General features: G+C 51.6%; 1 protein-coding gene across 1 annotated transcript in view; it reads right to left on the bottom strand.

The window, feature by feature from the left end:
• Col5a3 (collagen type V alpha 3 chain) overlaps positions 1 to 14504 on the bottom strand; it is a 47910-nt gene that overhangs the window by 25501 nt on the left and 7905 nt on the right. The window contains exons 5-27 of the mRNA XM_051155963.1: positions 14326 to 14430; positions 13618 to 13764; positions 12164 to 12277; positions 11940 to 12074; positions 10074 to 10121; positions 9958 to 9999; positions 9438 to 9500; positions 8238 to 8312; positions 8063 to 8146; positions 7529 to 7585; positions 7383 to 7436; positions 6437 to 6490; positions 5366 to 5419; positions 5231 to 5284; positions 5003 to 5056; positions 4415 to 4459; positions 4251 to 4304; positions 3449 to 3493; positions 3276 to 3329; positions 3110 to 3154; positions 1852 to 1905; positions 1720 to 1764; positions 1536 to 1589 (exon numbers count right to left, since the gene is read on the bottom strand). Of these exons, the coding sequence (XP_051011920.1) occupies positions 1536 to 1589; positions 1720 to 1764; positions 1852 to 1905; positions 3110 to 3154; positions 3276 to 3329; positions 3449 to 3493; positions 4251 to 4304; positions 4415 to 4459; positions 5003 to 5056; positions 5231 to 5284; positions 5366 to 5419; positions 6437 to 6490; positions 7383 to 7436; positions 7529 to 7585; positions 8063 to 8146; positions 8238 to 8312; positions 9438 to 9500; positions 9958 to 9999; positions 10074 to 10121; positions 11940 to 12074; positions 12164 to 12277; positions 13618 to 13764; positions 14326 to 14430 (1536 nt within the window). The remainder of the gene's footprint in view (positions 1 to 1535; positions 1590 to 1719; positions 1765 to 1851; positions 1906 to 3109; positions 3155 to 3275; positions 3330 to 3448; positions 3494 to 4250; positions 4305 to 4414; positions 4460 to 5002; positions 5057 to 5230; positions 5285 to 5365; positions 5420 to 6436; positions 6491 to 7382; positions 7437 to 7528; positions 7586 to 8062; positions 8147 to 8237; positions 8313 to 9437; positions 9501 to 9957; positions 10000 to 10073; positions 10122 to 11939; positions 12075 to 12163; positions 12278 to 13617; positions 13765 to 14325; positions 14431 to 14504) is intronic.

A 14504-nucleotide genomic window follows, 5' to 3' on the forward strand; every position in this document is an offset into this window, starting at 1 on the left:
AACTGACAAACTGCGCTTGGCTCAGCCGGGCACTGAGCTCAGCTGAAGAATGAACCAGCAGTTGGAGCAGATGCAACTATGTGCTTGGAAACAGCAGGGCCTTCTGCAGCCCCGCAGTAATTCACTGGACCACAGTAAAGAGCGCTTTTGGCTGCGGCTATTCCCTCCCTTGGCTACAAAATAACTAGATTCAGATACAAGGCAGGCTTCAGCCCCAGCCTTCCACTTATCTGCAAAATAAGCTGGGACCCCTAGGGGTTGCCAGAAGGGATAAGATCCAGCTTTTATCTTGCCTCCTCTGTGTACACATCAAACTATGATAAAATCCGATGTATAAGTTAAGCAAAGAAAAACATGAAAAAAAAAGCAACTAACAATAAAACTAGTATACTTTTTTTTTCATTTGTTTGCTTATTTTCTGTTTGTTTTGGTTTGAGACAGCGACTCTTGTTTTGTTTTTGAGACAAAAACAGACCCACCTAGCCTGGAGTTCACTATGTAGACCAGTATGGCCTGGAAAGCACAGAGGTCTCCTGCCTTTGCCTCCCAAGTGCTGGTGTGGTTTTCTCTATTTATTTTCTTTTTGAGACAGGGTCTCATGAAACCCAGGCTGATTTCAGTTCATTACATAGCTAAAGATGACTCTGGGCTTCCAATGCCCTTGCCTCCACCACCTCAACACTAGGACACAACTATGTACCAACATGCTGAGTTTATGGAGCGCTGGGGATGGAACTCAGCATTCTAGCCATAGACCAACCAAGCTCCAGCCCCAGCTGTCTTCTTAAGGTTTCTCTGTGTAGCCTTGCCTGCCCTCCCTTTAGAGACCAGGCTGGCCTTGAACTCAAAGATCCTCCTGCCTCTGCCTCCCAAGTGCTGGGATTACAGGCGTGTGCCACCGTATCTGCCTCAGCCTTCTTTTTAATTCTTACTTTGAGACAGGCTGGCTTCAGACTTATACAGCTGAGGCTGATCTTAAATTCCTGATTCTTCTCTCTCAATTGTGTGATTATAGGGGTGTGTGTGTGTGTGTGTATGTGCGCGCGCACACGCGCGCGTTTGTGTGCCTGTGTGCCTGTGTGCCTGTCTGTTTTCTTCCTTTCTTTCTTTCTTTCTTTCTTTCTTTTAATGTATACAGTTCTCTGCTTGCATGTACACCTGCACACCAGAAGAGGCCATCAGATCACATTATTAATGGTTGTGGATCACCATGTGGTTGCTGGGAATCGAACTCAGGACCTCTGGAAGAGCAGTCAGTGCTCTTAACCTCTGAGCCATCTCTCCAGCCCCCTGTCTGTTTTCTTAATGTTTGGTTTGTGAGACAGGGTCTGATAATACAATAATGCAATGCAGCCTGCCTGGCAGAGAACTTACTAGATAGCCCAGGCTAGCCTCAAACTTGCGGCAATCTTCCCACCCTACCTCCCAAATACTGGGACCACAGACAGGTGCACGATGCCTGGCACACTGCTGGTGTTCTGACACCAACACTAACAAACTACCCTACCTTCAAGCCCTTAAGTGTTCCTCCCTACCTTCACACCCCGAGGTCCAGGATAGCCTTGAGGGCCAGCTGACCCTGGTGGACCCTGAAAGGAAAATAAAGTCAGTGCCATTCTGTTCCACCCTCTCCCTGTTCCCAGTACACTCTGCCTCCTCACTGGCCCATAGCTACTTCCTACTCCTCTCCCCAGCCTTGCTCCCCTCCTGGTCACTCACCTGGGCCCCTTTCTCTCCTGTGGGACCCTCGGGACCAGGGTGACCCTGATGAAGAAACACATCAACTCATCAAAGGCTAAAATTTGCCATACAAATTCCCACCTTCCCCCTGTCCCAGCTTCTGGTTCTCACCGGGGGACCCTCAGCTCCTGGGACACCTGGAATTCCGGGGTTTCCTGGGGGACCCTGAAAAAAGAGGAACAGTCAGAGTAGCCTGAGAGTCCCAGAGCCTGGACAGGAGGCTCTACCCAGGCAGCTCAGTGAGTCTGCACCACAAGCGTCTGTCCCAGCTCTGCCAGTGTTTGCTATGAGATGCCTGCAAACCAGCCTGCCCTCCCTGAGCGTCAGAAACCCTCCTCATCAAGGAGAAATGTAAAAACAACATGAGAGCCTGGGTGCTGTGACCACGTGCCTGTAATCCCAGAAAACAGGAGATAGAGGCAGGTAGATCTCTGAGTTCAAGGCCAGCCTGGTCTACAGAGTGAGTTCCAGGACAGCCAGGGCTACAGGGTTTCTCTAACCCTGTCTCAGAAAACTCAAAACAAAAACAACAACAACAAAAAACCCCAATATGAGAAGGAGGGGTATACCTCACACCTCAGTGGTAGATCTCCTTCCCAGAGTCCCCTAGTAAGAAGCTGGGAGTGCAGCTCTGTAGTATAGTGCTTGCCTATCATGCACAAAGCCCAGGTTCTATGCCAGGTACCACAGAAGAGTAAAACCAGTGTGGAATATGGCGCAGTTGGGAGCTTCTCACCCATACCCTTTTGTTTTGTTTCATTGCTTCATTTTATTTCATTCATTTATTTACTTATTTATTGAGGCAAGGTTCTGCAGTATAGTCCAGGCTGGCTCATACTTGTCAGTTACTGGGACTGCAGGGTTTGTCGCCATACCCGGTAAGACATGAGGCTTAAGTTCCTGCTTCTAGGTTCCTGCCTTTACTTTCCTCAGTAACACAAAAGCAAAGGTCAAATGAGCCCTTTCTTCCTTATGTTGGCTTAGGCCAGTGTTTTATTACAGCAACAGAAAGGCACACTAGGAAACACACACATGCAAGTGTATGCACACATATGTGCACACACACACACACACACAGTGTATCTGCCAAGGAAGCAAGCCACAGATGTGCAGAGAGACAAAGATGAGCGCACTCTGAGGAAGGGCTGTCCTTTGCTGGCATCCTGGGAGTCCCTTCTGTGAAGGCCTTTGTACTAACAATGTCGCCTCTGTCTGCCAGCCTTGTTGGGATTCTCCTGGACACCCTCCCCCAACAATGCCACTCTGTCACTCTGGACTGGCTTCTGGAAAGTGACTATTCATCAGCAGGAAGTCCCTGTAAGGGGCCCCTGAGAGAACCTTCTCCTGATGACATGAGAACGTCACTTACCTTTTCTCCGGGAGTGCCAATGGGCCCCTGAGGGCCTGGAATTCCCTGGGACATAAAAAGAGGGTAAGGCAGTCATGAGAAGAAAAATGGATAGTAAAACTGGGCAAGGGAGGCCTGTGGCTCAGCTGACCACCACACCCCCACTGTGAGGACAGAGGGCTTGAACCTGGGAGCCATGGTTTCCTTGCTGTCCTGGGGGACCTGGTTCTCCAGGAGGACCCTGTGGGGAAAGGGGTAGGTTCAGCAAAGCCAGAAGGGGTCAGGATGTGGAGGGTAAGGAAAGTTCCAAGCAGACAAGGTTATAGATGATCATTGAGAGAACCGATGGTCGGCACTTACCACATTGCCTTTGGCACCTGGTGCACCATCACTCCCGGTCACACCCTGTGAGGACAGAGGATGTGAGACCAGGACAGATCAGGATCGGGGTGTCAGCTGCTGAGGAACATGTTGAAAAGGAAATGCCAGCAACAGAAAGTATGTTCTGGCCGGGAGATGCTGGTGAGTAAAGGCACCTGCTGCACAAGCATGAAGGCCTGAGTTCAAATCCCCAGAACCCATGCAGAAGCCTCATTGGTAGCATTAACATTTGTAATCCACTACAGGGAGATGAGAGATAGAGACAGATTTCCCTGAAAATCTTGCAGGACAGCTAGGCCCAGGAACAAAGTGGAAGAACAACAGAAAAACCCTCAATTAATCCCAACACTCAGGAGGCAGAGGCAGTGAGTTTGAGGCCAGCCTGGTTTACAGAGTGAATTCCAGGACAGCCAGGGCTACACAGAGAAAGCCTGTCTCAAAAAACAAAAACCCTCAAGCAAGACCAATTCCTGTAAGTGCCCTCTAGTTTCCACACTTCACTTGCGTTGAGGAGCGGGCAGTCATGTTCACACACAGCAAGGGAAAGAGGGTGTGAGAGAGGAAAGGGACGGTGAGATCACTCAGTGGGTGACAGCACTTGCTCCTAAGCCTGATGACCTGAGTTTGGGACACACGAGATGAAAGAAGAAAACCTGATCTCCACATGTGGGCCACGCAAACACACACACACACACACACACACCAAATATGGGGGCGGGAGACTTACAAGGAGAAGACAGGTAAGAATAAAATACAGACATGGAGCCAACAAGATTCTTACCGGGCGTCCCAGGGGGCCGGGGAGGCCTCTGGGGCCAATCGGACCTCGGGGACCCTGCAAGGAAAGGGCCATATAATCCCAGCATCGGAGGTTTATACACGTGCAAGACTTATGGCTTAAACAGGGTTCTCCCTTCCCCTCAAAAAGGGTCTCCCAGTACTTACCGGCTCTCCAGCTTGGCCGGTGGGCCCTGGAGGTCCCTGCATGCCCTGTGAAAAGTGTCATCATTATTTGGAGTGGGGAGGCACAGCCCCCGGGGTACCACTTCCCCTCTTCTAGGGGAGTCAGAGTTTCTCCAGAGTCAACCCGGTGTGTCCACATTGCTGCAGGCTGAGCTCCAACTTACCATCCCACACCTAACCCTGGAGCTGCCTTTCATGTCCAGTGCTGTCCTCGAGGGGACCCTGAGGCTTCCTGCGCCTCTAGTGCAGACCCCAGTCCCAGATACCATTTCAGCCTGTTTCTGGGTCTTTGCTGTTGTTGTTTTGTTTTTTTGTTTTTGTTTTTGTTTTGTTTCAGTGTTAAGGATAGAAGTCAGGCCTTCATATACGGTAGGCAAATGCTTTGCCACTGAGCTGTGCCCTCAGCCTCTCATTGAAGGATTCTATGCAGGGTCACTAAATGAGTTACTCTCCCAGCGCACTGAGGCTTTCTAGCCAAGAGCCTTCCTGCTGAGCCATGACCCAAGCCCTCGGTTCTTAGGTTTCTGAGCCTCCAAACCAGCCTTGTTGCTATACCTCCCTCCAACTTACCTTTCCACCATCTTCTCCTGGGGGACCAGGTTTCCCTACAGGTCCAAAGTCACCCTGTCAGAGGAGGAGGAGGAGGACATTTGAATAGGTTAGCATATGCAGGAGCCACTCACTTTGGAAAGGAAGCTCACTGTGGGGACATGAAGGCTCAGGCACAATGTATGAAGTGCTGATGTCACTGAAACTTTAGACACTGAAGCAAGGGTGCAGGTGTGGGGGGCAACTCACCCTCTGGCCCTTCTCACCAGGCAGCCCTGGCAGCCCATCAAAGCCCCGGTCACCCTGTTGGAAGACACAGCAGCTGCCTCGAACCCTTGACCTTGACAGGGCCCACCCAAAACCAGTCCTGGGCCCATCACCCACCTTAGGTCCTGTGTCTCCTGGGAGACCCCGAGCGCCATCTGCTCCAGCTCGGCCCTATCAAGAAAGCAGAGCTAAAGTCAAGGATGGGGTTCCCCAGCGCCCTTCCCTCTGAACGAGGCAAGCGTCACCCATTAGGATAGGTGTGCCCTGCCTTTTACTGACTCCTTTCCCATAGGCCCTTTCTTAAGGTGTTGTTGTTGTTGTTGTTGTTGAGGAGGAGGAGGAGACAGGGTCTCCTGGTTGGCCTGGTATTCACTATGTATACTAGCATCACAGACAGGCCTGCACAGACATCTACCTGGCTCTGACTCCTGAGTGTTGGAATTAAAGTCCTGGGCCACCACATGGGGCTGGTGTTTTAATTTAAAAGTATTTAGCCTGTGTGGTGTTCACCATGGCACATATGTGGAGGTCAGAAGACAACTTACAGAAGTCAATTCTCTCCTCCCATCAGGTGACTCTCAGGACCGAACAAGAGTCACCAGGCTTGACTGCAAGAACGTTACCCTATGCAGGAGTTAAAGGATGACCCTGAATTGCTAATTCTCCTGCCTCGTCCCCCAAATTCTGGGATTACAGGCACGTACTGGCAGCTTCAGAGCTTAAGAATTCTTTTTCTTCTTTTTCTTTTTCTTTCCTTCTTTTTTTTTCCCCCCTGGTTTTTTCGAGACAGGGTTTCTCTGTGTAACCTTGGCTATCATGGTCTCACTTTGTAGACCAGGCTGGCCTTGAATTTACAGCAATCCGCTAGCTAGCTAGTGTTGGGATTAAAGGCGTGGGCCACCACGCCCAGCTCAGGATTCTTTTTTACATGTTGTGCTGCTTAGGTTGCTTTTTATCCGCTGCTGACTACACTTCAGATCCCAGGCCAAGCATTGCCCCTGTCCTCAAGTGCCCCCGAAGCTGCGACCTGCCACATCCCTTCATTGTACACCCGATAGAGCACCCACTGCTGCCTTCAATGCTCAGGTCCCTCTGATAACACAAGAAGACCAGCGGGAACAAAGCCAGGGTTTGTGCTGGGTGCTGGCGGTGAGCAAAGCATAACTTAGGAACCTAGAAGTTACTCACTGACTTGCCTTCCCGGCCAGGAGGCCCAGGTGGGCCCTGTAATCCTCGGGGACCCTAAGGGGAGTAACAAGAAGGAAGAATTAAAAGGGAAGGCTTATGTGGGTTTTGTTGTTGTTGTTGTTGTTTTATTTTGTTTTGCGTTGAGATAAGGGCTTACCATATGACTCTGGCTGGCCTAGAACTCACTATATAGACTGGTCTGGCCTTGAATCACAGAGATCTGGCTGCCTCCACCTCCCAAGTGCTAGGATTAAAGATGCGCACTACCACCATGATAGGGACACACACCTTTAATCCCAGCACTTGAGAGGCAGAGGCAGGTGGGAGTTTGAGTCCAGCCTGGTCTACAAAGTGAGTTCCAGGACAGCCAGGGCTACACCCTGGATTGAAAACAAAACAAAACAAAAACCACACCACCACCACCCCCCCCAGCTTATTTTACTTATTTTTATTTTTGAGACAGGGGCCTATGTAGCCCAAGCTAAGTATCTAAGTAAGTGAGGATGGCCATGATCCTGCAGGGTTACATGGTGCTGGGGTTGGAACCCAGGGCTCCATGTATATGAGCTAGGCAAGGGCTTTACCGGCTGAACCGGCTGCCAGCCCAGGTCCTATCTTATTTATCCTTATTTCCGGTACATTGGTCTTTTGCCTGCATACATGTCTGTATGAGGGAGCCTGTGGAACTGGAGTTACAGACAGCTGTGAGCTGCCAAGTGGGTGCTGGGATTTGAACCCAAGTCCTCTGGAAAAGCAGCCAGTGCCCCTAACCATTCAGCCATCTTCCCAGCTGCCTCGGGGCCTATCTTATCCCCAGGAGGGGCAGACATTTCAAAAGCATATTTTAATTCCTTTTGCTATTTTTCCCCGACCGGCATTTTACCCTGTATCCTTTGGAGGAAACTTTTGGCATCTCATCCATTTCCCTGGATCCCTCGGAACTCACCTGTGGCCCTGCTTCTCCCAATTCACCTTTCAGGCCTGGATATCCAGGGAGGCCCTTGGAGGAAGAGAGGTGAGGGAGCATGGTTTGAGCAATGTGGCTGTCTGGCGTGGATGTAGCCCTCTCCCCAATGCAGACCCCTTACTCACCACAGGGCCTGGGCGCCCCGTGAGCCCCACTGGACCAGGAGGGCCTTTCATGGAGAGCTGGAAAGATAGACAGAAGCAAGAGTTCCCCTCAATAGCACAGAGGCACTGCTGTAGCTAGGGGTGTGTCCCTGCCACATGTGGCCAATTTGATTCATATGTTGATAACACTTTGAGGGGAGCCTTTGGGAAGATGATTGGGATTAGATGAGACTGGAAGGGTGGGGTCCCCATAATGCCAATCAGTAATGGCTCTTCCTAGTACATTTCCTATCTCCCCTTGGACTGCCCTCCACCAGTTACAGTGCACCCAAGGAGGTGGCAGCAGGCTGCTCTGGGACATCCCAGCCTCCAGAACCATTGGCCCTGACTCGTCTGTTCTCCATAAACCACCCAGGTTCAGGATCTTAACTATAGCAACAGAAATTCATGGCAAGCATCTTCAGGAAAGAGAAGTCTTCGGTCTCCCAGGTTGTGCTGCAGGAACCTTTGCTTCTGCCATCCCTCACATAAACACGCTCCCTTCATCCCACTCACCTGGGCCTGCTGCAGCACTGCCTGTGCCTGGGCCTGCTGGAAGGAGACTGGTGGTCCTTTCATTGAGCTGCCTGCAAAATGGAACTGAGGGACAAGCAGCAATAAGTAGAGGTCCCCGGGGAAGTGTCCTTGGACTCAGAACTCCACCCCCAGGGATGAGACTCTCCCTCCTCACCGGCATCATAATCACTGTGCCAGGCAGGCCCCGGACTCCATCAATGCCTGGGATTCCTGGGAGGCCAGCAGGACCCTGAGAGAGGGAGCAAGACAGAGGGACGCATGAAGGGAAGAAACAGATGAGAAGATGGGAGGTGGGAAAGGAGAGGGGAGAGAGAGGGGCGAGCTTTGAAGATGGAGAGAGAGGGGAACAGTGAGAGGAAGATTGAGCAAGAGGCCTGAGGAGGCTGAGGCGGAGAGGGGAGAGAGATGGAGACAGAGAATCCAAGGTGACAAGAGACACACGAAAGTAGAGAAGCAAGAAGGAAAGAAAAAGAAAGATGAAGAGAGGAAGAGAGCCACAGAAATGGAAGAACAAGGGAGGCAGAGAGAGATGGAGGAGACAGACTCATAGAGGGCTGGAGCAATGGCTCAGCAGTTAAAAGCCTTTGATCTGGCCAGGCACAGTGGCACATGCCTTTAGTCCCAGCATTTGGGAGGCAGAGGCAGGCAGACTACTGTGAGTTCGAGGCCAACCTGGTCTACAAAGTGAGTCCAGGACAGTCAGGGCTACACAGAGAGACCCTGTCTCAAAAAACCAAAAATTAATTAATTAATTAAGCACAATCATGAGGACTGGAGTTTAAATGCCAGCACCATGTGACAGGCCAGGCATCCCACACAGCTATGTAACCCCAGCTTTCAGAGATCCAAAGCCCTCTTTGGGTCTCTGTATGTGCACAGATACAGACACACATGCACATACACAGACACTCATTTGCACACATGTACACTCACATACCTGCACACATACAGGAATAAATAAATAAAATAAAGTATTTTGAAGTGCAGGGTGGCTCAGCAGATAAGGGTACCTGCTGCCAAGCCTGAGGACCTGAGTTTGAGCTCCCAGGACCCACCTGGTAGAAAAAGAGAACCGACTCCTACTGGTGCCAGGCTACATGCACACACACCAAATAGATAAATTCAAAGATCATTAAAATTTTTTACAGACTCACAAAAACAGGCACAAAGAGAAAAATGGGATGAGAAGTCAGAGAGACTTCACAGATGGGGGCACTATCAGCAACAGGGGGAGTGTAACTTCAGGGACAGTGTTTCTAATTCTAGCCCCGACCCCCACATTCAAACCTCCATAGTCCCAAGCTGAAACCCAATCCCTGAGCTTCACCCCACACTCCAGTGGGGTGTCTCTTACCGGTAGGCCTCGGTCCCCAGGGAAGCCCGGAGGCCCAGGAGGGCCTGAGGGACCAGATGTTCCCTGCGGAGACAGAGAAAACAGAAGTCACAGAGGACACAGAACTTGAGCTGAGCTGGCTTCTGACACCTGCGCCCCGCGCCCCATGGCCTTGACTTCAAGCAGATCTTCTGACTCTACCACTCATCCAGCTCAGCTCCCACCATGGTTTAGTGACCTCTTAGCTTTGCATCCTAGATCTTTTGAGTATTGAGTAGCCAATGACCTCCAGGCAATAGCCCTGTAATCCAAAGCTTCTTCCCAACTGGGGGAGGGTCAGGCGCCATGGTGCACGTCTGTAACCCCAGCACTCAGGGGGCTGAGGCAGAAGGATCTAGAGATACTGTCCAGCCTGGGCTACATAGTGAGTTCGGTACCAGCCTGAGCTATATAAAAATAAAAGAAGGAAGGACGTACAGCTCCAGTGAGCGTGGGCGTGGAGAGAAAGAGCCTGGACTGTGGGGCTAGAACCAGTACTCACCCGGGGTCCTGGAGCTCCTGCAGGCCCCTCAAACTGCTGTCCCTGGGGGGAAAAACAAGCATGACCCCTGTTCTCACGAGACCCCTCAACCTCCTCACAGGCCCACAACCTCTCACCTGCTCTACTCTCGCAGGCTCTCCTTTTGCTCCCTTTTCTCCAGCACCCTGGGGATGGAGAGAGAAAACGTGAAGGCAGAGACAGAGACATGAGGGCAGAGGGACTGCTGTAAGGGACTGATGACCTGAACTCAATCCCTGGACCTCACTCAATCCCTGGAAGGAGAGGGCTGACTCCAAGATGAGGGGCATGAACTCCAAAGGAGCTTATCGTGGCTGAGCCTCTTACCCAGTGATGGTGGGACCTTACTCAACCCTGTGGCCATCCACACATAACTCAGGAAGTCAGTGAGTGTGTGACACCCACAGGGCAAATGAGTTCCAATATTTGACGCATGGGAGGCCTATCCTCCTTAAGTTTGTTGTTGTTGTTGAACATTTATTTTTATTTTATGTGCATTGGTGTTTTGTCTGCATGTGTGTCTGGGTAAGGGCATCAGATCATGGAGTTACAGACAGGTATAGCTGCCATGTGGGTGCTGGGATTTGAGCCCGGCTCCTCTGGAAGAGCAGTCAGTGGTCTTAACTGCTAAGCCATCTCTCCAGCCCCTGTCTTCCTTGTTAACCTGACTGAATTTGAAACTGCCTAGGAGAAGCCAGGTGTGTTGGCTCATGTTTTAATCCCAGCACACCGAGGCAGAGGCATGTTGATCTCTGGGAGTTTGAGGCCAGCACGGTCTACATGGCAAATTTCAGGATATCCAGGGCTACATAGCAAACCCTGTCTCAATGAACAAGCCAATCAATCAATCAATCAACCAAAATAGAACCGCCTAGGAGATTGGTGAGATGGGTGTGTCTGAGGGAGGCTTCTGGAACAATGACGGAGCTTCTCCAGACAGAGTTAAAGGCGGGAAGGAGAAAGCCAGAAGAGAACCGGCTTTCCCTGCTCACTGCTAACCCCTTCCAAAACGGAAACCTCTCCACCACATCCTCCGGTGTCCATGATGTCAAACAGTGCTCAGCCAGGCAGCAGTGGCAACCCTCTGAAGCCAGTGTTAACTCTAACTCCTCCTCCGCTAGCACCAAAGAGAACCAGGCCGCCCGCCCCTCCTAGCTGCTTCCACCCACGGCTTTATGACTAAGGCCACTGTCTCTCTGTTTGGCAATCTGTCCCAAGTCTTTCTCCCCAGCTTAGATTGGTTCCCCTGGATTCTAGAATCTTCCAGCAGTTCCTGGTTTGAACCCTAACTCGACCGGCAAACAGATTTTACACATTCAAGACCCCCAGGCATACTGGGCTCCGTGTCTGCCTTGCTCCGCTGTCGGCACTACTTTCCTTGCTGTGACAAAATACTCGAGGAAGAGACTTAACAATGGAGGGTTTGTTTCAGCTTACACTTTGAGGGGACCCAGTCCACCACAGCCGGGAGGGTACCGTGAGGTTAGCTGGTCGTGCTGCAGCCAGTCAGAGCAAAGCGAGAGCGAGCGATGTCTGCTCAGGTCTCTTTCTCCTTTTAATGTAGTAAGGAGATGCCAGCCATGAGCTGGTGCCACTGGCATCTAGGGTAGGTCTTCCCTCACTTAACCTAATCGAGACAAAGCCCTACAGGCATGCCCAGAGGCTTAGGAGCCGCTAAACTTCCTACAAGAGCAAAATGATTGCTTCCCCCATCGCCTCTCTGGCTCCCCCTACTGTCCACACAGTGGGGAGGCACTCAGTGAGCTAGAAGCAGGGCTCCCCTGGAAGTCAAGTGTCTTCTCGCCCTTCTTAGACTAAAAGCCAGTTGCATCACCAGTCTCTGTCACACTGTAAGTGCTTGGTAAACATTTTTCAACTGCAGCTGCACCAGGATCACACAAAGGTAGTAACACAAGATAGTCAAGAAAAAGCATGTGTCAACAGTCCAGCCTCTCCAGACTCACAGGAAAGATCTGGAACTCAGTATGTAAAGATTGTTCTGCTGCCCGGAACATGGGGCCACCTCCTTCTTCATCCTCCTCAGTAGCCTCCATCTCTGGAGTCCTCAGCTCAGTTTCAGTACCAGAGTCCAATCCCTGCTGAGGACCATATGGGAACCGTCAAGGTCTGCTCTCGTCACCTTTGCCACCCCCACTCACTGGCCCAGCACCATCCACTTCCCACCAACCTGCAAGACAGTGGCATTTCGTCCAATAGTCACAGTAGTGGTGATGGCCAAAGGTGTAGGAGTCGGAGGCAGCTGAGGAACCAGCTTCTCCACCTCAGGGGTGTGAAGGGATGTCTGCAGCAGCAACGGAAGGAGTGTCAGACCTGGGGTGAGGCCAGTCAAGACAAAGAGGAAAGAAAAGAGGAGCCAGGTCTCTCTCCCTTGGGGGAGCCCCCAGTTCAGGGGTGGGCGGACAGAGGTAGCTGCCCACCAAGTGCAGAGGCCGGTAGGGGGAAAGGCAAATGCCTCGCACAGCTGGTCAGCGGTGGACAGAGGTGGGGGGGGGGGGGGGGGCTGTCCCCAGACACAGGAGCAGAGCAGGGCCAAGTCTCCCAGGCCTGGGAGCAGAACTGGATTGGCTCCAGGGCCCAGTGATTAAAGTCAAGAGCACTCAGGCCAGACTCCCGGAAGCCCAGCCCCACATGGCTTCTCCCATGACAGCTCAGCCGCCAGCCAGCCAGGCTGCAGCTCCTCCAGCCTGGACAGCTGCGAAAGAACTGGGTCAAGGCAGAGAAAGAAAGCCCACGGGGGGTGTAGGTCAGAACCAGGGGCTAATGAGGGCATGTTACTCTTCTTGGTATTCATGCGATGGGATAGAAAGATCTGGAACTGACATGTAGTTACAACCCGTGACCCCTTCCAACCAAGGACTTCAAGCACTGATCCAACCAATGACTCAAGACCCCTTCCCAGTAATACACTAGCCGATAACCTACAAAATTAGCCTAAGTTATTCCAAGTGCCAATGGCTGCTACATGAGCTCTGCCTTCATGTTTCCCATGAATGGCTCCAAACAGACTGCCTTCCATCCGGGGACCTACAATGACCCCAAGCAGTGGAACCATCCAACAAAAAATCACTACTTAGTGATCCCTGAAATAATGAGCCCTCTCTGGAACTCCTCCCCCCCACCTCAGGAAGTGAGGGTGATAAGGATGTGACATTTGTCATCCCATTGATCCCATTGATCTCCAGGACTTGGCTGATCTTGCTGGCTAGGCTGGTATCGCCTTCTTCCCTGGATGCTCCATGTGTTTTGCTCAAAGAGGATGAGCTTTCTTGATGGGGGTATGGGAGTGTCTGTGGTCACCCATGACCCCCAACTGTGAACCCTGCATACTGACACAATAACCAATGCACCTGCAGCCGGTTACCCCAGCTGATGATCCCCTCATTGGGACTTCATCATGACCCTTCTAATCAGTGGGTCCTCTTGTGTTGGGAGGTGCCTCCTCCAGCTTTGCATGAGTGCAGAGTGACATGAGAGCGCCCCTGACACAGGACATGGCATCCCCTCTGGCTGAGAGAATCAGACCTCAGGAGTCAGCCTCTGAAAACCAGTACAAAGATGAGGGACCAGAGATGGGTGGGCATCAGGCAACAAAGAGCAAAGCAGGATGTCCCAGGCTCTTACCTGGTTCTCAGGGGCACCAGGGGTCGGATTCAGCCTTGAGGTCTCCTTGTTTTTCTTTCTTCCTTTGCCCTTGCGGCCCCGCCCTTTTTTCTTTCCTTTGCCCTTTCGACGAGGGGTGGCGGGTGTTTCTGGTTCATCTTTGGGGGCCTGAGGAAAGCGTTCTAGTTAGGGCTAGAGTCTCTCCCCGTTGGAAATGCCATCACTTGAGTCACTGAGAGCTATGACACGGTCTGTTGTTGTCACTCAGCCCTGTGGTTCACTTAGCTGTGAGTGTGTGTGCTTGGGTGTATACAAGTGTGTGTATGAGTGTGTAGAAGTGTGTGCACATACATGTGGAAGCCAGAGGTCAGCCTTGGGTGTCATTTCTCAGGCACTGTTGACATTTTTGTTGGTTGTTGTTGTTGTTAAGACAGAGGAATGGCCTAGAGCCCACTAATTAAGCTGTGCTGACCAACCGCAGTGTCCCCACACTGGGATTACAATTGAGCCACCATGTCCCACTGCTCCACACAGGCTCTGGGGAACAAACAGGTCCTGGTGCTTATGTACCTCAGCACACCTGGCTTGTTATGTCCCTTGAGATTAAGGTCATCTTCTGCGCTCTGCCCTGCATTTAGGGTCTAAAGTTGAGGTGCCCAACTCCTCATTTCTGGGTCATCGTCCCCTCTTTCTTGAGGCCTCACCTGCCACCTGGAAACCCTCACTCACCCCTGTGGTTGTGGGATTCAGGGTTTCACAGCCAGGGAGGTAGGTGTCACAGGCCTGGAAGGCAGCCTGAGGGTCTGGAATCAGCAGCAGTTCTTGGATGTCTCCCTAGACAGGAGGAAAAGCAGCCACAGGCTGGGTGATTCTGACCCTAGTTTGCCAGCATATCTCTGCCCCCCTCC

Source organism: Acomys russatus, chromosome 14, assembly GCF_903995435.1.
Source record: "Acomys russatus chromosome 14, mAcoRus1.1, whole genome shotgun sequence".
Classification (NCBI taxonomy): domain Eukaryota; kingdom Metazoa; phylum Chordata; class Mammalia; order Rodentia; family Muridae; genus Acomys; species Acomys russatus.